This window comes from Sesamum indicum, linkage group LG1, assembly GCF_026168435.1.
Source record: "Sesamum indicum cultivar Baizhima isolate 11 linkage group LG1, ASM2616843v1, whole genome shotgun sequence".
Lineage (NCBI taxonomy): Eukaryota > Viridiplantae > Streptophyta > Magnoliopsida > Lamiales > Pedaliaceae > Sesamum > Sesamum indicum.
Genome location: NC_142657.1, coordinates 2,071,318 through 2,098,936, shown reverse-complemented (window position 1 = coordinate 2,098,936; position 27,619 = coordinate 2,071,318). Strand labels below are relative to the sequence as shown.

The following is a 27,619-nucleotide window of genomic DNA, read 5'->3' as shown; positions in this document are numbered from 1 at the left end:
GATGTACTTTTTGTAGTGTTTTTTTTTTTTTTGTTGCATTTGATTTTATTTTTTAAAGTTTTCTTTACTAGAATATCCTTGTGGTGTTTATTTAATAGTTTGGGTATTTTTAATTTATTTCAGGTGGTTTTTTCGGGGGTGATGACTATTGTTTTGGGTACCTGATGTCACGTAGATTCCAAGACAATGGCTCTTTGAGAGCCGCAAGTGGGGTTGGTGGGCTGTCCCCTCTTAATTAGTCGCCCGACGACTAAGGGGGCCTCGGGTGCGGGCCATGGTGATAGGGGATGAGGGAGGTTTTTTTGCGAGGGGCTTCTTTGATTTACTTAATTAATTTTTTAACCAATAATTTATTTATATATATATTCAAAATTAGTTAATGTAACACTTTTAATTTTTAAATAAATTTAATATTCGATAATTAAAATTAATCAATTAGGTCTTAGGGTTCTTATGTAATCAATGCAGTTTCAATGGTTGTTAAAATAAACAATAATATATACAAATAAAGGCATAACAACCATTTTAATGAAAAAATTAACATCATTAGTTATATTCAACGGAGAGGAACACAAATCAAGCTATATCTAGAAAACAAAGAGGGTCTTCTCTATTTTTAAAATATGGAGGGATTTTCAACTGATTTTTTAAAGTACATGAACATTTAATAAAAATCTTCATTTAAGCAATAAATTACTACGCTGATTTAATTGGCCTATCACATATAAATGAGTGCAGGTTTGTCTTCCACATATATGTGTGTGATATAGCAAAATATGTATGGTACACATGTACAAAAACTATTTTAGTTATTTGGAATGTGCTTTAAAACCTTTGGTTACATATGGAGCTATTTTTCAAAGTAGTTCTTTTAGATTTGATTCTCCGGAGGTTCTCAAGCTTTTCTCATTTCGAATTTGTGGATAATACAGAGGGTCCATGAGTAGAAATTGTCGATTAGGATCCAGGTCGGGCTTAGGGAAAACCGACCTGGTAGACAAAACAAGGCAGGTATGCTATATGTTTAGACCTGATAAAAAGTCGAAGCCTTGTGCTAAAGATAATGAATGCAAACAATTGTGTGCAACAAAAATAAGTTCCAACACCTGAAAATAATATAGCCAGCCACCCTGAAAACACTTCTCTTGCAGAAAACACAAGAGTTAGTTCCTCGAAGCAGTGATGAAAGTCCAGGTTAATGTCTGATCAGAAACTGCCACAAGAGAAGGCAAGTTCCCCTGCCAACCTGGGCAGCCAGGACCAGTACCCATACAAACTAGTCTAATTTCCAATTACACACTTCTCTAGTAACAGGATGATAACAGAATGGCCTAAAAATTGAAACGCTTTTGGCGCCATCACACTGTACACTTGAATGATGGTTCTGCAGAAGAACACAATGCACCACCAAAACTTACATCAAATACTTAATAGGGGCGAGAAACCTACAAATATACAGGCGTACGCCACCATGCTTAGTATTTCCAAATTGCCAAACCATTTTGGTGTATTGCTACTATGGAGACATTGCATCATCTGTTGATGCGATCATTTGTACATCTGTTTCATCGGGAGTTCCCATGCTCATTTGTCGTGCCCCAGGATCACCTAGCAGATATATTTTATTTTATTAGTTGACAAACCAAGTATAGCAGCCAGATTCTGTGCTGAACATGTGCTTACCTGACATGGAGTCACCTGATGGCACGCCCGCTGATGTGCCCCTCGTATGATCTGCGCCGTTTACAGTTGAACAAGCCCAAGCAATTGTTAACAATATTACAATTGTAAAAGAACCACGAAAATTCTCCACCAACTTCTTCGAGAAATAATATGAAGTATTTTCATGAACATTCAATGATACTCGTGAGGTACCCTTGACGTACATTCGGTGATGCGTATAGCTTTCAGCTGGTTCTTAGGTTTGTTATCATATACAAGCAAGTTTCCGTTGCAAGTAAGAGAAATGAGAATGAGAACATAAACGTCGTCTGGAGGTGTACATCATACATGTGAATAAGATCAAGCAAATATACATACTTACACAGGAAGTGAGAGACATGAGTGCAACTATTTGGTATTAACTCACTTACCCGATGAATTGCGTAGTGCCTTGACAGCATCAAAGTTCTTGTAAGTATAGCCCACAAAATTCAAGTCTTTTGGAGTAAGATGCATCTGTCAGATACAAGGGCCAAGTTGTTACCTTACTGCCATCTCGCTTAAACATATGAGAACTAAAGAACTCCATAAACAAGCTATCAAGCTTTATCAGTCAATTGACAGAAGCAAACCAAACGACTAAATTATTCTACATCATTGAGCATTCTTGGGGAACTAGTCCAATAAGTTGAATATGCAAATAGAAAAAAGAAAACCTTCCGAGATGATCCCGAGCCAGACTTTGATGATGTTGGAGGATCCAACTGCGTAACCAATGAAGAAGTGAATTAATAAGGATTTATCAAAGCAGCAAAGAGAAAAGAGACCAAAAACATCACTTAGCATAAAAATATCAAAGACACTGGAAGATGAAAATTATGCATTAATGTATTCAACTAATATGGAAGATATAAGTTCACCACATAGTTAACGGACGCTGAGACAACACATCGTGTTGTATAAAGATGCCATCTTGAAAACTTTAGGCAGGCCCTCGGACACAAAGTCCAAGCATGTGACCAATAAGTGGTCACTTAAAAACAAATTACAATACAGGACCCTGGTGCAAAATGGAGGATACAGAAAAGGAGAAAAGAATGAGAGATTTGCGCTTTAGAGGGTTTGTCGATTGAGGTTTCAAAACACACCTTAATCTATTTGTAAGATAAGCTCATGCAAACAGACCCAGATTCATGGAATGCTTAGATAAACTATGAGATGTTACATCTGTATAGCATGAAACAGAGAAAAACATTGCAGTTACAGCATATGTCTTAAGCTGTTCCCCGAACTTAATGATATAACAATTGGCAATAGACATACTATACAATTATTAATTGTCACCAAAAAGTAGCATAGGCAGTATGAAATATAATAAAAGTAAAGAGATCAGACTATACTTCATCAAACTTCATAAAGTTCCGGGTATCCAGCTCTCCGTTAACCTCTGGTTTAAAGGCTGCATCCATTTCATACAGTTTCTCCCATTCAATATCCATGAACCAAGGGTGAACCTGCACAAATTCATATATGAATAGATACAGAAAGAGGCGGGACTGAGACCCACATTTTTTGCCAAGTCATACCTTTATCTCGGCTGCTCCCCTAGTTCCAAGCCTATGTTCCACATCGCATAGTAACCTACATATGAGATCTTTTGCCTCAGGACTGAGTTTGGTATCTTCAGGAAATCTCAGGTGATTTCGCCAGTGAACAATCTGCAATCATTAGAAAACTCTATCAGAAGATAATTGCTTTCCTACTTTCTGGGGAATACATATCCTTCAACAGAAATCTGTAGTTTGTAGAGGAATATAATTCATCTTTATTATTTTATTCTCTCACTAAATGCTTAGTGGCTGCTTAGCAGAAACACTCTCGATTTATAACAGTTAAAGTGGCTAAAACAATTATTGTTCTCACTCTGGGAACTGCTTGTGTATACCTAAGGAAAATACTTTCTGAAGAGAGCGCATTCATGTTACACTCTGAACTCAAGAGAGCATCAGCACATTCTTACATTCAGTTGGTTGCTATTGTTTCATCCTTATAATGATAATCTACATCCTTTCCAAGAACATAAGTAAACACATACAAACATGAGTTGCTGCAATAGGCAGATATTTTTTTAATTTACTCCCTGACAATGTGATCCAATTGGCGAGCAATCTCCCTGTATATGACATAGTTCAGGGGGGAGTTGGAGACCTTAGCTGCTCCCAGGGTCACGACAACGCTGGGTGTGTTATTTACCTAAGCCTTTTTTGTGGATTTTGCTGTAAGTTACACATTAGAAAAGTATGGTGATCTGATGGGTGCAGAAGCTAATGAAATTCGTGAAATGCACTTTTCAGTTCGGCACTCAGTTTGCCATAAGTCAATATGATCCAGTAATCACACTCCAAGATATAGAAATGAAAAGCAGTCACCCAAAAGATGACATTGGTCATAGCCACAAATAGCACTTACTAGATGTGTAGTACTAGAAGCAAGAAACAGGAGGAATAAATTACGTTGTGCTATATTCATAGCATGTACCTTCCTGCACGTGGTCATTGGGTCATCAGAGTAAAAAGGGGGGTAGCCAACAAGCATCTCATACATGATTGCACCCAGCGACCACCTGCATGCATATGTGGCAATTGAGGAGGCCAGCGATACACAAGCTAGAACGGATCTCGTTTTATCTGAGATCTATTTCTCTTATTAATGAAGAACAGCAAATGAATGTAGTCAGGATAACAGTCATGTGCACATCTCGAAACGGCTTATTTCATGACATTTGAGCATTCAGAGTAAGTCATCCCAGAAAGTTAGAACTTAAAATAGGTGCCAACAGATTCAAGCAAATCAGAGAATACACCAATTTTTAGTGGTATGTCTTTCTAATTTGAATCTTCGATGAATCATTTTTATGTAAGTAACCACATGAATATTGAAATTATAACAAGTAACTGAGGGGGCGGGGCGAGTTGTTAGGACATGAACTGACCAGTCACACTCCACGCCATATCCCTTCTTCAACAGCACTTCTGGAGCAATATAGTCAGGCGTACCCACAGTTGAAAATGCCTTAAAAAGCAGAGAAGTCAAAGATCAATCATGCAAACTCGAGAGCAATTCATCCATGCAGAACATTCATCTTTATGCCTTCATAGATGTGTTATTGTCTTTTCTTTATGAAATGATGATACAGCAATTCTCAAAATTTATTACTATAGAATCCAAATGGAACCAATCTCATATTTTTTCCATTGTCAGCCAGCTGCAACTGCTTCAGCATTGCCCTCTTCCCCCACCCTTGCGGTTCCAACGCCAAAAATCTCTGTGTGTGTGTGTGCGCGCGCGTGCGCACGTGCATGTGGCCTAATCCAGATACTCCATCTAATAACCAATAACCAATAATTCATTGATTTCATCAAATATTTCCACCATATATTTCCACAATTGCCTTTTATCTGTATTTTCCATTCCCCCAATCACCACAAAGTCCAGTCTATCCTCAACATCTCCCTTTCACAGAAATGAGAAGGTGAGGAGTATAAGGTATATTTTGTTAAGTAGTTTCCTCTAAACCTACATCATCAAAAGCCAAGTAAGCTAGACATTTGCTATATGCATATTACTGAGGCAACCAAGTTAACAATATTAGAACAAGAAATACAGCATCCTTTTTCAATGAGAGATTCCTCTCTTGGCCAAAAGATGATATTCACTATCTGAACCATATTTGTTTTAGAGAGAAAAATGTCAGTTAAATGAACACATTAGAACAGATATTAATGCTAAACCATTAAGATAGAAAGCCTCATATTTGAGGCAGTGTAATTTTTCTTCTTAGTTGTAAATCACATGCCTAACAGGCAAGATCCCAATCCAGTGGTTGTGGGAAAACGGAAAAAAGCCAAAATTATACTAGATGCTTACCAATTTTCTCCTATTCATCTGCCAGTGCTGAAGTTGTTCCTGAGGACTTCTCCAATTACTACCATTCGCAGCATCAGGAAAGCGGCCATCAATGTCCATTGGTTCCCTTATATTTTCATCATCCAAAGCCTCGTTTTCATTCACTGTGGATAAAGTTCTACAATCAAGTGGCTTGCAAAGACCAAAGTCTGAGAGCTTCATGTGGCCATTCTTATCCAGGAGAAGGTTGTCTGGCTTGATATCCCTATAGGGAAATTTGGGTGGATAACACTTATACATGAAACAAACCTCATCTCCAGAAAATTTGGTAACAGATGCAACAATTGTTTAAATGATAGATCATATGTACCTGTGAATATAATTGTGTTTGTGAATTGACTCAATTGCCAGCACGCTTTGAGCAATGTAAAATTTAGCCACATTTTCAGAGAGTGTGTCTTCTCTCATCAGCAAAGTCATCATGTCACCACCAGGGAGATATTCCATGATAAGATATAAATACTCAGCATCCTGAAAAGAGTAGTACAATTTGACTATGCAGTGGCTGCCCACTTCTGCCAATAGATTCCTCTCAGCCCTTACGTGTTCCACCTATACAGCAGAACATTTCGTTAGACATACAGAGCAGCTAACAGTAACACAGAAGCACTTCCGAAAATTTTATAATATGTGGATTACAGCTTACAATAAATCGCTTAGAAGGGAAAAATAAAAAGTTCCAACTTATGCAAGTACTGGACCCTTGAGAGAAGTCGTATACATAGGAAATCATGGCACAGGCCATGGCACGTGGCTCAGAAGGCAAGAGCCCACCGCCATTTTTCCTGAAACGGCGCTGGGCTTTTACCTAGTGCAGCCATGGGGAGTACCAGGGCCTTTATCTTGGGGCACCTCGCTGAAGCCCAGCCCCAAAAACCTAATCTGCTCCACTTTCTCTCTCCAGCAGTATCGTTTTTCTTTCATAATGACGTCTTCTTTGTTGTTTTTCTTTCTTCTCTCCTTTGTTATCTGATGTTAGTATGTTACTGCCTTCTCTTCCTCTATTGTCTTCTTTCTTGTACTATCTTCTTTCCTCTTTTTCTTTTCTTTTCTCTGAAAGGCTATTGTTCTACCTCTTATTTTTATCTGGTTTTTGTTTTTTTCCCCAAGACTTAGTAAATTGTTGGTTACTTTATTTATGATATAATTTATGTTATTATTTAATGTCATAACTCAATATTCTTGCTATGGTATAAAATAATTTGCTAAATAAATAATTTTTTTATGTTTCTAAAATTCTGATTATAATTTGCTTTCTTCCTAATCTTAGGTCTTTTTGGTAGAAACATACTAACCATACAACTTTATCAAATATTTCCATAAACCTGAGCCTTGCTTCAAAAGACGCGCTCCGTGGGCCATGACGCACCATGCGCCTTTAACAACAATGGTGGTTTAAAAATTCTCTACTTGTAAAGAATAAGGTAGATCCAACAAAAGACAATCAGAAAAGAATGTGTACAATGGAAAAGTAGATATGCTCTCAATACTATCATATCATCCATGATAAGCTAAACACACGTAATTAATGAAGTAGAATGAGTCCGTTGATCAGGTGTATCAGACATAATATATTGACAACTATCGACAAGATCATTCAATAGGACTTATATGGATAGGAAAATATAGTGTATCAGGCATAATATATGACAACTATCGACAAGATCATTCAATAGGACTTATATGGATAGGAAAATATATTTTATGCCCAACCATAAATTGAAAACCTAGGCATATGAAGATCAGTAAATAGATAAGTGCATGACTACTAAAATGAGTTTCATGGCGGTATTCTACGTCAGTTTTCATAGATTTGTCACAGATAGTACTCCTTAATGACCTATGCTCAGGTTACTGGTATTTTCGGACAGAAGGTCACACCGAGGCACCTCATGCTCCTACTTGTATTCATTATCCAGGTTTACCGAACTGCTAGAGGGCCCAACCCCGCCCCAACACATAGGCAGCTTTTAGCTTTTAAGAATAAAATGCAGCTTGGAGGAAAATCTGCATGCTTGATTAATATGCTTACCTGTCCTCTTGAAAGCATTTCAGATTTCTTTAACTTCTTCATGGCATAAATATTCCCTGATTTTCTCTCTCGACATAATCGGACCTGCAGTGTCATACTTAATCAGCAACAGAGAAATCAATGGAAAAATATCACCACATATTTGTGATAATTGTTGGGTTTTGTGAACAAGTGCTGCTTTGGGGGGAGGAAAAACTAAAAAGAGCCCACAATTAATTGATGCTAACTCGTGCTTTGATATGTGTATTCTCATATTAGAATATGGCATGAAAAACTGCATTTTCACGACTGAGAATACACAGCAACCCATATTAACTGCAAGGGAAGAGGAAGATTTGCAAGCGTGCCACCAACCTCACCAAAGGCTCCACGCCCAATGATGGTAAGAAGCTCAAAATCATCAACACATATCTTGTTCCTTCTTAGTCTCATAAACTCGGTCTCCTTTCGTTCTAGATCTTTAATTAGATTCATCTGTTCCTCTTTGGGCACATCTGAAGACGCTAACTTTCTTTCGAGTATCCATCGCCTGGAGAATAAACATTGAAATTTCAGATTTGAGCTAAAAAGTCTGCAACATCAGTGAAGATCTAGACAGGCAGAAGTAAGTGTTAGCTTGAAGGCGTCATTATGAAGTTGGATTAGTATTACTTATTATGCGACTTATGACCATTTAAAAGAGAATATACGAGTATCTTTCCCATGATGTGTTAAATGTGTTTATAGATGTCTCTTGGTCATGATGCTGTAAGACCTAGAACTGCCATTACTCTCGTTTTCTTCTTTTCATAGTTAACCTATCAACAAATACTTGAATACTTCTCCAAATCAAAAAGCATCATAAAACAAGAACCACCCAGCCAGCCAACCCAACAACGTCTATTCTAGTAGCATTTATGTAACTAAGATCAATAAGCTTTCCTTTTTAAATATGTTCAGTCATGTGATACGACAAAATATCACAAACTTGGTAAGGACTTAAAAGACAATATTTATAAAGATAATATATTAAATGGAGAGACTAAACACAATGTCCTGATCGACACCCTCATCTTTGTACACATGAATCGTCTCTCAAAAATCTGTTGCTTCTTATAATTAATCAAAACTAGGGTGAGTAGCCCAATCATTGTGTATTCATGAATATCTTTATTCATAAAATGAAGACAAGGATTTTAAGATATAGTAATGAATTGTTTAAAATAAGTAGTTCGAAGGGAAGATAAATATTTATGAGATACTAGATAATTAAATAGTTAATAGTTGGAAAGAAAATACAAAAAGAATGAGAGAGAAAATAGGAGTTGGAGAAAGGGGAAAAAACAACCATGAGTTCCCTATAATATAAGTCTCTCCTGGATGGAGTGAGCAAACCATCCTCAACCACGTAACTCATTATTTAAAGTAAACATGTTTCTTTCTTTTTTTTTTTTTTTTTTGGGGGTGGGGGGGGGGGGGAGGGGGAGGAAAAAAGGTTAACTTGCATGACCCGTGCTGCAGCAAAAATCGCAACTACAGCTACTAACCGGATCATCTTTAGTTAGCTTGCTGACATTATAAATCACAACATATAGCCTTAAATACATATACATCAAAATACACAAACACAGACGTATATAGATACACATATGTTGTAACTATGCGAAATGATACTAGCATTGTAACAATTCATGAAGATTCAACTTTCAGTTAACAGGAAATTTGAACAGATTAAACTAGATTTGTTTCGCCTGGCAAGATTTCCGTACGTCCAACTCAAGGACGCACACTCATGCACAGAAAATTGATTAGATTTGTTTACAGCACTCTTAAACCACGGCCAAACCAAGTCTTTTTATCGCAATTATCTTATTTGAAATTAACTCAATTAAATGTAAAGTTCTACAAATTGGTTGAGTTGCGTGCATCGTCACAAGAATTGAAATCCTTCCAATTAAACAGAAATAATCACAAACCAGAATGCAAAATCACCATCTACACCTATCTGACACTTTAACTCTAAGCAACATACCACAATCTAAATTGACTTTGAAAACCTAAAACCCAGAGCGTAAATACGCCAAAAAAACAACCGAAACACCACAGTTAGCACCAGATCTTGTCAACCACGAAGCTAAATCGCTACTCAAACTAGACTAATTCACCACTACTATACTACATTTCTATTTTTTTTTTTAAAAAAAAAAAAGGTTGCCAATAATACAAGCACATGGGTTATCATTTATATATCTATATACATCCAAATATACCTTTCTTTTCGTTCCTGTATGCTTTTCATCTGATTCTTATAGTGATTCTCGATGAACTGTTTGGCAGCGGCGACTTTTTCCATCGTCAAACTCGAACCTAGGATTTCGTCTTCGCCGTTGTTATCGTTCCCTCCCTCCATTCTTGCCTCCTCTCTCTCTAGATTTCCGCTAAAATTCTGTTTCCTCTCTCTAAACGCGTGTGTGTGTGTGTGTGTAGTAATATACGTTATATATGTGAGTGAGTGGAGTCTTTAGTAATGTAGTAATGTGCATTGTGTGTAGTGTACTTATATATACTCCTCCCTTTCCGGCGTCGTTTCACTTAATTTGCTCGTCTTTTTGGACCGGATCTCCTACTTGTCATTCTTCTGTAAGTTGGTGCATCACATTCCTCAAACTCACTGCACATCACCACTTGTTTAATTCCTCTCTCCATTTTAAGATATATCACCTCCTTAGAGAATGTTTCCCCATTTTTGTGCAAAACCTTCAAATGCATGAACCATCACAATTTTGATTTGGTTGTGCCATCACCTAAATATTGCATTTTATTTTATTCTATTCATCATACCCTTAATTATATACAATTTTTTTTATACAAATATAGTCGTTCTGATTGGGACGATCTGATCGAAAGAAAATTATTCTGATCAGAATTTGGCTCTGCTACCATCTTTTAGCTCTAATCGTTGTACTGGTGTAACACAATAAAGGAAGGTTTCAATCGTACTGGTGCATCCATTTCTAGTGAAGGGAGTTATTTTCCCGACTATTCAATACTTGCAAAAGCATTTATAAAGTAAACTACAAACCCGTACGTGTATTTCTTTTATTTATTTACATAACTATTTATCTTATATAAATTAATCCATTTGAATAGTCCATAAATAATTTCAAGAATAATAAAATCACTTTCTCCTCAATAATAATACCAACACGTATTAAAAATTTTGAATAAATAATCTTTCAATACTCGAATCAGCAATGAATTTCATTTTTCGTAATAAAAAAATGTGAAAAAGTAGAAAGTTAAAAAGGAGAGAGTGCAGGTAGAATGGTTATAGGGAATTGAAACCAGCTCATAAAGGTATGGATCTGGTGCAAATGACAGATTAATAATTATTACTATTACTTTAATTTTTTTTTATAATTTAAATATAACTTTTGTAATTATAGATGAAGAAACATGATGTGAATTGGGTGGGTGATGGGACAAAATTGGACAACATAAGATGGTGGGTCCAAAATCCAAATCCACTTGGAGTAATGACAAAATCTTGAGTTTTTGTATTTAATTATAATAATAATCATCATAATAGTAAGTATGAATGGCATTGCCAACTCACAATTTAAAATCTGGGTTGGATTCTAAAGACCCGACCCACTTTTTACAAATATAATAATACCAACCATCACCATACTAATTAATTTAATTAATCCTAGGATCTTAATAAAACTAATGACACTGTCAAGTATATGTATATAAAAATAATAATAATAATAATAATTCACAGGTTGGCATGCTGGAGTTAAGTTATACACTTTCTCGGATGTTAGGCTGAGTGTTTGAAAATATTGAGTAAAAAATTAAGAGGAGGGGTTTATAAGATGAAAAAACGTAAGATAAATGAGATTTTGTTATTTGAATTATATTCGTTTTTATATTTTATTATTTAAATATATATATATAAAATTGTATCAATGTACAATCTTAACTTTATAAATTTTACACTTTGCCATATTTGTTTTGATCAATGTATCACATACACTGTACATATGATATTTAGTGGCAATATATAGATAAACCACTTGACATTATAAAATTCACGAAGTTGAAATGATAAGTTGATAAAAAAAAATAAAAAAAATAATGAAATGTAAAGATGGACAATGCCCAAAAATAAAGGGTCAGCCCAATAAACGAAAGAGGTTTAAAGGATGGTGGATGGGATTAAGAGCCCAGTAGAGCCCATGAGGAGACAAGCCTTTAAGCCACAAAATGGCAGGAAATATTGGTACACAACAGAGAGGGAGCGGCCACGTAATTGATGATGATGTTTGAAGATAAGATGGATCCCTAGGGAAATGGGGAGTTTATTCACCAGAACCCTTATCCAACTCAAATTCCTTTCTTCTTGAATTTGAATTTTGAGGGGTTTATCCACAACAATTGCTCACCTCAATACTTAGGCCTCACATACTCTAAATGTAATTCACCGTTAAAAACAAGTGCCATAGTTTAAATGACAAAATGTAATTCACCGTTAAAAACAAGACATTATGAACGTTTAATTTTTTTTAAATAAAAAATATTATATTCCCAACTTATTTTTAAGATTTTAACAAAAATTTTTAATTATAAAATTATTTATCACTAACATTTTTTTACAACATCTTATAAAAATGTATCAACTTATTATAAGAATTATTATTACAAAAATAGAGTGTAATATTATAACAAATAAATGTTCATTTGTGGTGTGTAACTTTTTTAATATTATTACTCGTAGTGGCATAAAAGACTTGCACACATATAATACGATATATAGTTACGATAAAAATTTTAAAAATAAAACTTAACATATGATAAAAACAAAGTAAAGTGGTTAACATACGAATGAAATTAAAATATAAATATGATAGTATACTGACGGTTAAAAGATGAGATAAACTATTTAAAGGAAATAAATAATTATATTTTAAGTGGAAAATGGCTTTCGTTTTTAATGAATGTAAATAAGAGTAAAAAACGTAAGTATATATTTATTATTTGTAATTTTGAATATTCAATAAGAACACAAATTTAAGCAAAGATATAATTACGATAACCATTTACCATAATAATCAATGAATTTGAAAAATCGTGTGAGATGTCAAAAGCGGAAAGCGATTTCATATTATATGCTTCTTTTTCCTTTTTATGTTTTCTAGTCAATGATGTTTGCAAAATAAAAACCCTATATCTGTAAAAGAAATATACATCTCCAGCACAAATTTTGTGTTTTCATGGGCGATCCTTACTGGAGATACAGCGCTGCTGCCCCCGCCGCTCCGCCGTCGTCCTCCGACAGAGGTTTGTCTGTCGTTTTCGTCTGTGCCCGAAACTTATATTATATGTAACTTTGTATTTGTTGATTAACTTATATTAGATGCAACAATTCTTACATATGCATATCATTACCTGAAACTTCAGTTATTTGATGCGGTGTTATAACTTTAACTGTTCGCATATTTGATTGTTTTAACTCCTGCTGATACTAATTTTAGTTGTAGAAGATGGCGTGTTTGATTAGGTGGTAGGTGTTGTGAGAGTTTTGACTACTTTGTTTTTTCTTTTGTTAATGTAGGAAATATGAAAATGGATGAGGAGGCATTAATATCGTACCAGTTTCCGACTAGAATTTGATAATTCTGAAGTGGGTTTGGTCATGTTCAGTTTAATTTTCAACAGGAGACGAACCTTCGGAGTAAAAAAGGATTATGGAAGGAAAATTAGATTGAAAACTTTTCAACTGCATTTTGTTCATTTACAGAAGGCAAACAAACAATTCAGAGTAGGAGGGTTAGAGAAATTTGGCATTTTTCACTTGTGCATCATCTGTTATAACCGTTTTTTTCAGCACTTGAACTGGTTCCAACAATCAGTTGCTGTCATGTTGCTTAAAAGAATGTCTCTGTGTCATTCAACAAAATTTTGAACTGTGTTAATGTGCTCTGTTCTTACTGCATGAAGTTTGTTCTAATTTCATGTTTTTCTTCTGTGTCTCCTTATATATTGGGAACTCATAGTTACATAGTCCTGTTATACCAGGAAGCATACCTAAACCAAGCTTTCCAGGTTATTTACCATCTGAAGTGTCAACCTTGACCAATTATTATCCTTATAGTTCCAGAGATTTACGTGCTGCTTCCTCAGATTTTCCACAAAAAGATGTGAGTATTTTCCTATCTTTCAGGCACGCTTGAAAGTCTTGATGCATGTGATGAACAAACGGTTTCATTTTTGTTTTGTGGTTTAGATCTTACCATTACGTGCTGCTTCCTCAGATTTTCCACAAAAAGATGTGAGTATTTTCCTATCTTTCAGGCACGCTTGAAAGTCTTGATGCATGTGATGAACAAACGGTTTCATTTTTGTTTTGTGGTTTAGATCTTACCATCACGTGCTGGGGCTTATGGCGTCGACGATTTTGCTGGTATTCGTTCTGAACCTGGTATTAGTGGATTGACTGCCGGAACTAGCTTTAAAGGCTACCCATCTTCTTTCGAGGATCCAAGCCTGCTAGTCCGCCAGCGAGATGTTGCTCCAGGCACTAGCCCTGGCATCCCTGATGCGACTTATGAAAACTCAATGAGAAGGGCCGATGGTCCTCCTGTTCCAGCTGGAGAGTCAAATATTTTGTTTGTTGATGGGCTTCCAACTGACTGTACGAGAAGAGAAATAGGACGTATCCTTCCTACTTCAGTAATCTTGATGCGTTGACTCCTTTAATTTTTTCCCTAAAAGTTCAAATTTAGTCTGCTCTAATATTGGTGTCTTTGAGATGCTTACATTGTCCCTAAATTTGCTTTTTCAGCCATTTACTTACAATGCCCTTAACTTGCAAATAGATCTTTTTCGGCCATTTATTGGGTTTAGAGAGATTAGAGTTGTTCATAAGGAGCCCAGACGTGTAAGTTTGCTTTTGATTTTTTAGTCTTGTTCTTTCATGATGAGTCTACTTTATGCTACACCTGGTAAGACACATCAAATTGGCATCTACCTGTTTTTAGTACACATTGCACAAACTTTGGCTCGATATTACAGATATACAATTGCTAACTATGAGATCATCAACAGTAGCATTAAATTTTTCCGAATGTTCTACTGGATTTTCAAGTTGCTACTTGCATGATTTCCTGTAGTTATCTTGATGAGAAACTCCCCCAGGATAGATTTTTTGCCTGTTCCGTAGTTTTTCACTATATGCTTCTTGATCATTAGATGGAGTGTTAGGTTGAGAACATCCATCTGTGCATAACAATATTTATAGCCTGGAAGCATAAATTTGATTTATCTATGGTGAAATGCGGAATAAGTTACATCCTGAAAGAAACGCAAAAGGAAATATGGGAGTGTATTACAGGCCTTGAAGATGTGTCTCGCACAAATGTGGTGCTTTACTTTGAATTGACATCAGTATTACCTCTTGCTTGTTTTATTATTATTATTTTTTCTCTTCTTCCTTCAACTGAAAATTCTGTATGCAGCGTGGAGACAAGGCGATGGTGCTGTGCTTTGTGGAGTTTACTGATGCAAAGTGTGCTCTCACGGCTATGGAAGCCCTCCAAGGTTGGAGCTCCATCTCCAGTTTATATTGTTAAATGGAAGTATGCTACTATCCTCAAATGTTTGATCACATGAGACTTGGATGATTAATGTGGGATGAAGAAATCCTTAACAGAATATCTATTGCAGCTCCGATCCTTGACAAAGTTACTTTTCAGTCTCACATTCTGATCTAGCCTCTGAACCTGCAGGTTACAAGTTTGATGACAAGAAACAGAACTCCCCTCTCCTGAGGATCCATTTTGCTCATTTTCCTTTTCGCCTACCATCTAACCAAGATGAGCAACGATTTGGAGGTGCGCGATGACCACAAGGCAAACCCCATGTGCTGACAAGTATTCTGCATTCCAAGGACTCCGTGGAGATGCTAGTCATAAAGCTTTTTCCTGAAGAAAAACCTATACAGTCCATTTTGTTGTGTATGGTGTTGCCGGGTACGGTGCAAGGAGCAACATTAGAATGCTCCTAACATTTTAGGTTAGGTTGTGTACTTGCTTGGCTTCATAAGGCGAGTAAAGTACAGGTTCATTAAGTTTGGGGATTATATCAATTCTGGACTTCGATGTCATAGAAAAGCATCAAAATTATTCGCTTCAATATCCATATAGACATCATTACATTTTTTTTTCTTTAAAAAAGGATTTTGATTACATGGTATTGTTAAGAAACGATTCAAATGCATGTAATAACTGGGTAAGGATACATCACAGAGGGTACAACTCAACCGGCGTTATTCTCTCCACCTTCCTTACCTTTTGTTTATTTCTATCCAGGAATGAGATATAAGAGTGCGAAATTTCATACATAAACTTTTTGGTGTATATAAAATGAATTCAAAGATTTCGATTAGTAGCTGGGTTTTGTTTGGATTGTAAGATTCAAATTCAAAATCTTAATCAAACCTTTTGTTGTTAATTCACAAATATATCATTAACGAATATTCCAGCAACAGCAATCAAATTCAGATGCCATCAAGATCAAGTCAGACAGCCTTGCTCTTCACTTGGGCATAATCTTGTATATTAAGCAGTGATGATTCTTGCTTTTTCTTGATTGGGCAACCAAAATGTAAGAAGTTTACCTCTATACAAAGGGGAAATCTTTTTCATTGGGAAAATGACAAATTTCCTCTAAATTTGGTTTGTTGGCCCGTTTAGTCCTTTTAACTTTCGGGCTAACAGATTTAGTGCTATAACATTCAAGAAGAGACAGATTTAGTCCTGCTACCAAATTTAAGATAATTTTACAGAAAAATTATTATTTTAGTCTTCTAAGTATGTTTAATATTAATTTTAGTCCGATAATTATGTCAATATTTATTTAGGTCCAGTAACCTTCAAATTGCTTACTTTTAGTCTTCTGACAGATTTTGGCGAATTTTATTCCTAAGCAACTATTAAAGAGCATATTCACTCCCTTTACATTTTTTTTGTTAATGCTCGCTTAGAATGGTATAAGAGCTTTAGATTTTATTGAATAAATATTTGTTTATATTGCATTTAGATATTATTTATCTCCTAATGGATGAGACTCTTTGAGAGAAATGAAACCGAACAAAAGTTTCAATTACGATGAAAACAAGGAATATTTCCAAATTCTGGAAATACAAAAGAAGATACTTTCTCATGAAAATTCTTGACAAATGTTACAATGGTCCCAAGAGGATTGACCCAAATCTTCTCGGGCCAGAAGAAGAAGAATGATTGAGGAATTTTCAAGTTTGACATATACTACCATGAAATGTAGTGAGACGTTTACACTTCACTAAAGTCCATGGTAGAATCCCAGCCAAGAGAAGCGGAACGAGTAAATTCCTGCATAGTTATAGTTCTAAAAATTATGATTAAACAACTGACTCGAAAGAACTCGAGCCAGATGCCTCGAAGATCTCCAAGATCAGAGAGGAATACAAAACATAGTTCAAGACTATGGATATAGGTTAATTCATATACCTATGAAATAAGAAACCTTAAGCCAGAAGGTGGACAAGATCTTAATATCCTTCCCGATCTACATAAGGAACTTACAAATTTGAAGTCAGAAATTGCAGATCTAAAGAGAAATCAAAAGGAGAGCCCTGAGACATCAATATACAGATATGAACGGATCAAGGACGCCTTTGGAATAGTACCTCTTCTACGTCAGAAGGGGAAGGCCACGGAGATTCCAAAGCCGAAGACCAGAGAAGATCTGATCATTGCATCCATTAGATTTATAAAGTAATGGAGGTGACGAGAGTCAGATCTATCAGATTTACAAGAATTGGCAAAATTCTTTTCTCAACTCGGGATTGTGGATTTAGTCAATATCCAAACCAATGAAATCACTCCAGCACTACCACCACAGGAGGGAAGTAAATGTTCCAATGATCCTCTACAGGATCATCAAATAAGAGAGAGTGCGGATTTCCACACCAACGCCACCCCCAACGTTTGTAGGGACTAGGCTAAGAAAAATTCAGGAAGAAATTCAAGAAGAATGCTTGAAAATACATATTGCGCGAGAATCACCAGCCCTTGCATTCATAAGACGCTATACTTAACCTGGATATATCGATTTTTAGAATACCGAGAAATTGATAGATGAATGGGTTGCAGCAATAAAGATAGCATCAACTACCTTAGAACTCGACAAGGAAAATTTCATAAAATTAGTGGAGCTAAGTTTAGAGGGTCCTGTGAAGATCGGATGTACTCAAGGACAAAAAGCATTTATAGAACTTCTTGAGAGTTGTTAATTTTACAGGTATCTTAATTAAGGATCTTGCAAGATATACAAAGGATTTTCAACCTCTCTTGAAAGAAATGAAAAGTTCAAAATGGAAGTGGGAAGAAATCCACATTCAAAGAGTTCGTGAGCTGAAACAGGTTTGCAGTAACCTATCCAAGCTTGCTATTCCGCAAGACGAGAACGAATTGGTAGTCTAGACGAACTCCAATGACTATCAATGGGCAACAGTGCTCATGAAAAAGACCACTATAGGGAAAGAACCTTGTAGAAACACAGGAGGGTTGTTATCAGAAAACAAGCCAAAGTCTGGCATGTCAACGAGAAAGAGTTCTTTGCAGTTTGGAAGACTTTTAAGAAATGGTATTTATTGTTACTTGCTAAAGAATTTACCATAAAATTTGATAATACTATTGTTACAACTTTCTTAAAAAATAAATTAGAATCAAATTGAGAAGGCTCGTATTATCAAATGGCAGGCTGAATGCCAATATTATTGTTATAATATTGTCATTATAAAATCTCACGAAAATATTCTTGTATTCCTAACAAGAGATCGGGGCATCTGAAGCAAACTCCATTATTTTGAGGCTCTTGCATCTCAGGGAGAACCTTGAGGAGCTTGATAAAAGGTTTGAACAACTATAGGTGAAAGCCCAAGTAGCTGGCCAACTCCAAAGAGCTGATCTTTACACAGTTCAGGTTGCAATGAAGAGTACTATAGTGGCCTCAACCGCGCTATGGAACAACCTATTAGAACCAATTTGAAAGGTATCACCCTCAATGATGACTCGCAAGTTGCGGGAGCATGGCCCAAAATATAACCTTAGAGTACAGGGCTCTAGACCTGTAGCGTTAGATTCAAGTACTGCTTGCACGAGGCCATCATCAGACTCTAGTGAAACGGTGACAATCGAGTTACAGGGAGTGCAAACCTCTAAAGATTCGAGTCAACCTAGCACCTCTGAGATTAAAGAGGGAGATTAGCCTTAGGCCGATGACTGACACCTCTGAGGTTAATATTAACGAGTTAATACCTTCTTCCTCTGCTTGGTAGGTTTACCAGCAAATGTGGGAAAAATTAATTTTTTGCAAAGGTGTCAATCCAAGCAAGACCGCAATAAAAAAATCTCGAAAACATAACAGAGTCTGAATGTTAGAAGGATCCAAATAAGAAGAGGTCCGAGAATAGTATGATTTTGGGGCACCAACTTCAGTTCATATTATCTCCAAGTTTTCCGAAAATCTCAAAGCTTTCGAAGTAGATTAATGTGGTGGTTTACGAATCATGGCAAAATAACCCTCACTTAAAAAGAGGAGATATCTTGGAGTTGAAGTTCACATCATCAGCTTCAAAAACAGCAGGAAAGGGGTTTTATCCAACATTCAATTTTATCAAGCTATAGAAACCAGATATGGTAGTTTTCAACAAAATCAAAACTGTCTTGGGAGAAGCTCCGCTGGTGTCAACCATGAGTGAGGATGATATCTCCACCAAGAGAGTTTGGGGTCCATGAGTCTGTCTCATTAAGATGGACAAAGTCAAGTAAACATTTAAAATATTTTCACATAAGTTGAATGGATCATTCCTGTTAAAATTCATGACAGGAAAAAGTACTAAGTTCACAGAAAGCATGTTCGAGAAAAAGAGAATACTTATATGGGACTACAAGGATAAAGACATGAAACATGAGGCATGTTGGGCAATGGCAAAACTACATATGCCCTTGTTGCAAAAACAAGAAAAGCCCTTGTTCGAGACGAAAATTCAGGTCACCCAGAATAAACTCAAACTAAAACAGGACAAGGGTAAAAAGAAGACTTTTTACAAAGCAAAGTAAAAAACACAGAATGTCAAAATCAGAAGTTAAGACTGTCGGCGGAAGAGAACAAAAGCCAACAGTCAGAAAGAGAAAATCTAGCTAGCAATCACATAGCCGACAAGCCATCATGACCATCAGCTGGAAAGGACGCAGAGATGGCGAACGCAATGACGTCATTAAAAAAAGACAAGGCGATGATGAATGCAGTGACGTCATAAAAAAACAAGTTTAGAGTTTGAATTTGAAGTCTGCGGACGCCTATAAATAAGGAAGCAATGAAGCAGATGAGGATCATCAGAAATTTTCTCCAACTTTTCAAGGCATAGTATTTCAATAGGTTTTCCAAATTTCTTGTATTTTTAAATTTTCAGTTCTATGGGGGTTTCCCCAACTAGTCAAGTCCTCTTTTATGAGAGGTTAAACAGTTGTCTTCTCCAATGGAGAAAATCATATCTATGTAATATTTCATATATTTCTTCTATAAAAGCAAGGCTTCTGTTCAATTTGTTATCTAAAATTCTATTAAGTCCGTATATTGGAGTGTCTTCTACGCCCTAAGGTAGAAAACGAAACAAGACTGTGTTGTTAGTTGCTGAAAGAGCCAAGTTCAGCAAACCATCTGCTGCGGTAGTGTGGTTGGAGAAATCTGTAAAAAATTGAGAAATACCCAAGAACAAGATGGCAAAAAATCAAGAAAATACCCAGAAGAAGGTACGAATTTGTGAGGACTTAATTTATTTCTGAAGCATGTTGGGTCAATTGTGAGCATGGGATGAAACTATAAAGCTTTTACATTAGAAGAGCAGAATGGTCATTATTTTTTTTCTACAGGACCAAAAGTGTTGAGTTCGGAAAGATACAGGACCGAATGTGTTAGTGGAAAAAATACAGGATCAAATGTGTTGCGTGCAAAGCTAGAAGACTAAATGTGCAAAACTTCTAAACATACAGGACTAAAAGTGCAACTTCGCTCTTTTCATTTAACATAAACAAGAAATATTGTATCATGCTTCTTTTGGAAGTATAACAATGAAATCAAAGAATCAGAATGAACTAATGCAATTCACCTAATTATTTCTAGTAGTGCAAACTGAACTACACGGGTCTGTGATTTCTGTTTATGACTTCGGCCTACACGCCAACAATCATCACTTCGCACCTTCCATGGAGAAATGAGACCCCTGAGTACGCTGTGACTGCTTATGGTACAAATCTACGACACAAATGTATAAAGTCAATGTTTCAGGAATTACAAGAGGTGAAGAGGCTGGCTTACTTCTTCTCCTATGTGAGAAATGAGGTGCCGGCGTGGTTATGATGCAAAAGATTGTGCGCGATTGTATCTCTGGCCTTCATCGCGTTAGCTGACCTCAATCCAACCTCAGGAACCATTTCATCATCAATGAGCTCAAACTTCATTGATGCATCCAAATCCTCATTCCTCGTTTCACATATGTTATGCAACACACAGCAAGCCCCGAGCACCATAGGCAAATCTTGAAGCTTCACTTCAGTCCTTCTCTGCAAACAACCCCACCTCGTTTTCAATCTTGCAAATGACTCTTTAGCAGCTCCCTGAATTTCCCCAATTTTCTCATTAAAAGCATGCTGAGTCCAAGTCAAATGTTGGTGTGTGTAAGGGACTAATACCCAATCCATCAAAGGGTATCCAGAACTCCCAACGATCCAAACACCGTTGTAGAAACCTGCATTTGCCCGTTGGAAAAGCGTGGACTTCTCCAACACCTGATCGTCGGGCATTGAACCAGGGTAGCCAATGCATACATCAGTAAAAACTCCCCTTGGATCAACAACACCCTGAACAGTGATCGAATATGACGTCTTCTGATTCCTCTCAGTATGCCGCCTATTAAAATAAGCTGCCACACTATTCTTTGGAGCGATGATCGGTATATGCGTCGTGTACATTGATCCAACCACGTTAGGTATCCCAGAAATCGACTTGAATTCATCCTTAATTCTTTTCAAAGACTCCTCATCTGGCCATCTAAGATATTTTGGCATCAAAACATTCCTTATTGCTGAGCAAACCTCGAGTACGAGCTTATGACATGTTGATATTCCCAAACCAAACTTCTTCGATACAAGCCTAAGTGGCTCTCCGGTGGCCAACCGCCATATGCACACCGCAACGCGTTGTCTAACAGGGACTGCATCCCTCAACATAGTATTTTCCTTAGCAACAACAGAGCTCAACTCAATACAAATCAAGTCAAATGTATCCTTCCCCATTCTAAACGCCTTCTTGAATTCTTCCTCCGGAAAATCAGGACTATTACATTGATCCCACCAATCTTTGGACCTATTCTTAACCCACAGTCGCCTTTGAGGCCCTGCTGCAGCCGGAGCTTTATCATTCATGCCACCGGCGATTTTATCATCAGAAATAGAATCCTCCGCGGTTGCAGCACCAATGGCCATCGCAGCAGCTTCTGTGGCAGCAAAAGCATTCGACTTTGCTTTTCTTCTCCGAGTGCCTTCAGCCCTTTCCCCATCTTTATGAAAACCCTGAAGCTTGGAGTAATAATCCATCATCTCGCGCTTTCTGTTGCTGTGATTTTCTTCAAATTGAATCATTTCTTCTTGATTCTCCTTCTCCAGCTCTTCAAGATCGTTCTTTTCTTGATCCTCCAGCAAAACTAAAGTAGTTATGCTCTCGTTCAACCCTTTAACCTTCACTTGCTTTTCATCCATTTTAACACTATCAATTGTATTTTCTTTTCGTATTCGCTTCCTCTGCTGCTGCTTGTTCTCATTCATCTCCAAACGGGCTTCCTGAAAAAAAGCCTAAAGCACCAAAAAGAGAGGAGCAATCAGGAATTTCTGTGGAAAACGGAAGCCTCATATACATAAACAAATGAAACCCAGGTGAGTGATTGATAGAACGTGTGAACGCATGGCGAATGTCAACCTGTACAATTGCAGTTTGAAAACTGTGCTACCTCTGCATACAAATATATATATACATATATATATATATATAGAGAGAGAGAGAGATAGGGGTGTGAATTGAGGAAGTTTGGAGGGAAGACGATAGAGAAGGTGGTTGGTTGAAGACGGTGACGACCGAGCTGAGAATAAGACCAACTCACTACGCGTTTCTCCTTACATATTCGTAACCGCCTTTCATACTTTTTTCTTTTCGTTAAATTACAACTACCTACCTCCATATACTTATTTATTATTTAAAATATAATATAAATATTTTTTAAGTAAAAAAAGTCTTTTAATAATGAGCAGAATATTACTATTTCTTTAAAAAAAAAATAGTTGAAAAGGTATATAAAAAATTGAGGATGAGTAACATAATAATTTATAAAAATATATAACACTATAATTTATATTCCAAAAATGTATTTTAATCAGTTCACCACAAAAATTGAATGAAAATCTAAAGAAAACTAACATAATAGCTCATGCCAAAACTTTTATTCTCTTTTATTTGATATATTAAAATTATTTAAGATTTATGACAAGTGAACTCGAATTTTCTCTAATAATCACTTATTCTTCATCCAAAATTTTGTATTTCTAACACCAAAAAGGGTAAATTATTGTATTTCAAAAAATATAGGGAGGTAAATCACTATTTATTTTTTCATAATGAGATAATTTGCTCATTTATAATATCACAAAGGAATTACTCACATTTTTTCTTATATTGATTATTAATAATTAAAAATAGAATAAATTGTATTTTGCCAAGTAATATAATAATATTGAAAATGTCAAATGAATTTGCCCCTATTTCTTGACTGTTTAAATCTTGTAATATAAATCAAACATAAGATATTGGACATTATTACATTATAGTTTCAAGGAAGATATGTCCCCAAATATTATGTGGAAATTTTTGAATTTGTTGGGTAATTTGAGTGACGATGTCTATCATCACTAGGGCAACAGTGGGGGTAAAAGTCAACAAATGTGGGATCCAACTTCAATTTTGTGCCCACACCTGATTTTAGTGTCTCCTCTCCTGTCAATAAAAAGTTAGTTATATATTCATTGTTCAATTAATTTTTTTTTTTTTTTGTTAATATCAGCAAATTTGGTAAATTTTGACTAAAGAATGAACTTATTTGTTAAATGGAAAGAAACTCCAGAGGTATTAGATATAATTTATCAAACCACAAAAAATTTACGTGTAATTATACCAAATGTTAGGGAAAAAAAGTGCAATTATTCCTATCTAATTTTTGCCAAAATTTGTCGGGATATGACTCAACTTAATTACTATTAGCATCTACCTTTATTGTACGTGGACTTATTTTTCGCGAAATATAATTCATTTAATCTCAAATTAAAATTTCCTATGTCATAAAATTTAGGTTATTTTAAAAAGTGAGAAATTTGTGTCACAAATGAATCAAAATAGGCGAAAAAGAAATGGATGGATAAGAGAAGGATATAAATAGTAAATTTCAAGGCGTGCTCTACGATTTACTTAAATACTCGAAAAGAAAATTCTAAATCAAATCCAAATTCAGGAGTTTGGGGACGTCCCTCGTCCCTTCTCCTTTCCTCTTTCCATAGGAAATTAAGGTTATGGACAGAAGGTGGTGATCGCGGTGGCAATGGTGGCGGACGTGGTGCTACTACACCGCCGGCATCAACCCCATTGCACCACCTCTTCCTAACGATTCATATCAATTTCATGGGACGATAACGCAACATATATATATATATATTTATATATATATATATATATATATATATATATTATGGAATCCCATATGCCACACGAAGGCAGCGCCACAGCCGTGGCTGTCGATAGGGACAAGCACAGCGCAACGGCCGTTAGATGGGCGATCGATAATCTGCTTGTGACCAATACGACTCTCAATTTGCTCCATGTCAAGACCAGAAACTTGCATAATCGTAGGTACCCTCTCTTTTTTCTGTTGTCTAATTACGTTGCATCATGTGGTAGCCTGTACGATGTGAAATGTCTCTCGTTTAATTTCCAATAATGATGTTCGATGCAGACAATGGTGGTGCCCCGGAGGCAAATAATGAATCGTTTGAGGATCTTTTCACGCAGTTTCGTGCTTACGGTGCACGTAAAGGGGTAATAAGTCGAGTTCTTTGTAATTACATATTCAACATTGTGGGTTTTTTTTTTTTTGTTTTAATCACGATGCTTTAATCTTGAAAAGATTTCCAAATGATTGGCCAAAATGTTGATGATCATGCAGATAATAATGCAGCCTGTTGTCCTAGAAGGGACAGATGTTCATAGCACACTTATAGACTACATCAGCAGCCACCATATCAGTAATATAGTTCTTGGAGCCTCATCAAGAAGTCCCATTACTCGGTATGTAACCTGAACTATCTGTCTCTCCCTCTTGATGCCTTAAACTCGTAATATGATGTCCTAAACTTGCAGGATGTTCTGGACTCATGATGTCCCAACCATGATAAACAAGGCCGCACCCGATTTCTGTAGCGTTTATGTAATTTCAAGGGGAAAGACACAATCTGTGCGACCGGCAGCCCAGCCAGCAGCAGGTTCAACTCCTCCTAGGCCGCAGTCTCCACTTGGGTCCCCGAGGACGCCTGTCAAATGCAGTTCTGAGGCGATCAAGCCCGAGAGGACTTTAAGCAATGGATCGATGCGCCATCATCATGAGATTTCTAGTAGTTTGTCTAAAAAACCATCAGCTAATCCCAGTTGGTGGTCATCAAGAAATTCATCTAGTCTCGAGGTTTCCAGTAGAGGATCTATACTGCATTCATCCAGTTGGAAATCCAGGGACAATGATGTAGCAGAACCTGATGAAATCAGTCATGGATCAACGGGTATTGCAAATGGGCAGATGTTAGGTAAGTCCACGGGAGAAACAGCTGATCATGAGGAGAACTCATCGCCTCCAGTAAGTATGATCAAATATTGCAAATATGGTTCAATTTTGTTTTTGATGCAGTTTTACAAGTACAAGAGAATTTTACTGCTACTACTACTCTGTTATATATCTGGTAATAGCAGATTAATGAACTTGAAAAGCTAAAGCTAGAGGTGAGGCAAACCATGAATATGTACAATACAGCTTGCAAAGAAGCAGTTTCATTAAAACATCAGGTAAGAATTTGAGGATCTCTGTTTTTACAACACTGCATATTTGATGCTTTTAATGTAGATAAGAGTTTAGAGAGGAATTTAGCAGCTTTTCTAATTAAGTCGTCTTTGCTGAACTTATAGGCTGATGAACTTCATGAGATGAATAAGCTGGACGATATACATGGATTACAGCAGGCGCGGACTGCTGAAGAGGCAGCCCTTGCACTTTTAGAAGTGGAGAAAGCGAAATGCAGGGCTGCCATTGAAGCAGCAGAGAAAGCACAGGAACTTGCAAAGAGGGAAACACAGAGAAGAAAGCAAGCAGAGCTGAGAGCCAAGCGCGAGGCCAAAGAAAAGAGTCGAGCTCTTACTATCTTGTCAAACAACGATGTCCGTTACAGGAGATACACTATTGAGGAGATTGAAGCTGCAACGAATAAATTCTCGAGGTCCTTCAAAATCGGTGAAGGTGGTTACGGCCCTGTTTTCAAAGGAAAACTTGATCACACAAGAGTAGCTGTAAAAGTTCTCAGACCTGATGCTACACAAGGGAGAAAACAGTTCCAACAAGAGGTATTTAGATCATTTGCTGTGAAAGATTTGTAACTGGTGTTGCAATGTGTGCGTGATCATTTGCACATGTGCAGGTTGAAGTCCTAAGCTTCATGAGACATCCAAACATGGTCCTCCTCATGGGAGCCTGTCCCGAGTATGGGATCTTGGTTTATGAATACATGAACAACGGGAGCCTTGAAGATCGTTTGTTTCGAAAAGGGAACACCCCTCCAATCCCATGGAGCATCCGTTTCAAGATTGCGGCTGATATAGCAACGGGACTCTTGTTTCTCCACCAGGCCAAGCCTGAACCACTTGTGCACCGGGACCTAAAGCCTGCCAACATCCTGTTAGACCGTAACTACACGTGCAAGATAAGTGATGTTGGCTTAGCTCGATTAGTTCCACCCTCAGTTGCAGATAGTGTCACTCAGTATCACATGACGTCTGCTGCAGGCACGTTCTGTTACATAGATCCGGAGTATCAGCAAACGGGCAAGTTAGGGACTAAATCTGATATATACTCGTTGGGGGTGATGTTGCTACAAATTATTACAGCTAGGCCACCAATGGGACTTACTCACCAAGTCGAGAAGGCCATAGAGAAAGGGACGTTTGTGGATTTTCTTGATCCAAGTGTGCCCGATTGGCCCATTGAAGAGACCCTTGGCTACGCGAACATGGCCCTGAAATGTGCTGAGTTGAGAAAGAAAGACAGGCCGGATCTCGCTAAAGACATACTTCCACAGCTTAACAGGCTTAAAAAACTCGGTACCGAACATGTATTAAGCCATAAGAAGTCTTCTCGTAGATCAAGTCCTCATCCAAGTTTCGGCTAGGTGTTGAAATTTTACTTTTTCAATCTTTTCTTTGCTGGCCCCAAAAGCATGAAGTTGAATTAAATTAGTTCCTTGTTTTCATCTTTATCAGTCATGCTTTGCTCTTTTTTCCTCGTGAAATTTCATTTCATTACAAAAAATTCCAGGATTCTTGGATATCATAATGACTCAATGAATACGTGAATTTCAAAAATAAAGCAGCATTCCCCGAAGATGCAGAGGCTGAAGTTTGTGATTGCAGAATAAAAACGTGGACGGAAACTATATATATCCTCAAAATAAACTGGAAAAAGTTGGCCATGAAACAAAAATAACATCTTGAAACTCAATTGTAACATGTTTCTGAACTCCA

At 36.7% G+C, this 27,619-nt stretch overlaps 3 protein-coding genes across 9 annotated transcripts; 2 read left to right on the top strand and 1 right to left on the bottom strand.

Annotated features, from left to right (window-relative positions):
- Positions 1-1,093: 1,093 nt before the first annotated feature.
- LOC105178710 (uncharacterized) lies at positions 1,094-10,168 on the bottom strand. 2 transcript variants are annotated; one of them, XM_011102276.3, is made up of 13 exons: positions 9,910-10,168; positions 8,015-8,189; positions 7,661-7,744; positions 5,939-6,180; positions 5,590-5,833; positions 4,655-4,734; positions 4,201-4,285; positions 3,249-3,380; positions 3,063-3,176; positions 2,379-2,426; positions 2,094-2,178; positions 1,684-1,734; positions 1,094-1,608 (listed from the first exon to the last, which is right to left on the bottom strand). In XM_011102276.3, exons 1-13 carry the CDS (start codon positions 10,047-10,049, stop codon positions 1,517-1,519), a joined length of 1,572 nt encoding a protein of 523 aa, XP_011100578.1. In that variant the 5' UTR covers positions 10,050-10,168; the 3' UTR covers positions 1,094-1,516. The 2 variants fall into 2 exon arrangements, with proteins under 2 accessions (XP_011100578.1, XP_088735595.1); XM_088879469.1 differs by lacking the exon at positions 9,910-10,168 and adding an exon at positions 9,672-9,821.
- A 2,577-nt stretch (positions 10,169-12,745) lies between these two features.
- On the top strand, positions 12,746-15,835 carry LOC105178580 (RNA-binding protein 1). 4 transcript variants are annotated; one of them, XM_088879475.1, is made up of 7 exons: positions 12,749-12,982; positions 13,748-13,842; positions 13,929-13,973; positions 14,060-14,357; positions 14,521-14,582; positions 15,160-15,241; positions 15,430-15,835. In XM_088879475.1, the coding sequence occupies exons 1-7, from the start codon at positions 12,916-12,918 to the stop codon at positions 15,543-15,545; spliced, it is 765 nt and encodes a 254-aa protein (XP_088735601.1). In that variant the 5' UTR covers positions 12,749-12,915; the 3' UTR covers positions 15,546-15,835. The 4 variants fall into 4 exon arrangements, with proteins under 4 accessions (XP_088735605.1, XP_088735601.1, XP_088735602.1 ...); XM_088879473.1 differs by having other exon boundaries at positions 12,752-12,982; positions 13,721-13,842; XM_088879479.1 differs by lacking the exon at positions 13,929-13,973 and having other exon boundaries at positions 12,746-12,982.
- An 8,452-nt stretch (positions 15,836-24,287) lies between these two features.
- Positions 24,288-27,354, top strand: LOC105156153 (U-box domain-containing protein 35). 3 transcript variants are annotated; one of them, XM_011072212.3, is made up of 7 exons: positions 24,288-24,690; positions 24,798-24,880; positions 25,008-25,129; positions 25,202-25,688; positions 25,799-25,894; positions 26,015-26,446; positions 26,521-27,354. In XM_011072212.3, exons 1-7 carry the CDS (start codon positions 24,534-24,536, stop codon positions 27,265-27,267), a joined length of 2,124 nt encoding a protein of 707 aa, XP_011070514.2. In that variant the 5' UTR covers positions 24,288-24,533; the 3' UTR covers positions 27,268-27,354. The 3 variants fall into 3 exon arrangements, with proteins under 3 accessions (XP_011070514.2, XP_020547531.1, XP_020547536.1); XM_020691872.2 differs by having other exon boundaries at positions 24,289-24,690; positions 25,802-25,894; XM_020691877.2 differs by having other exon boundaries at positions 24,289-24,694.
- The last annotated feature ends 265 nt before the right edge of the window (positions 27,355-27,619 follow it).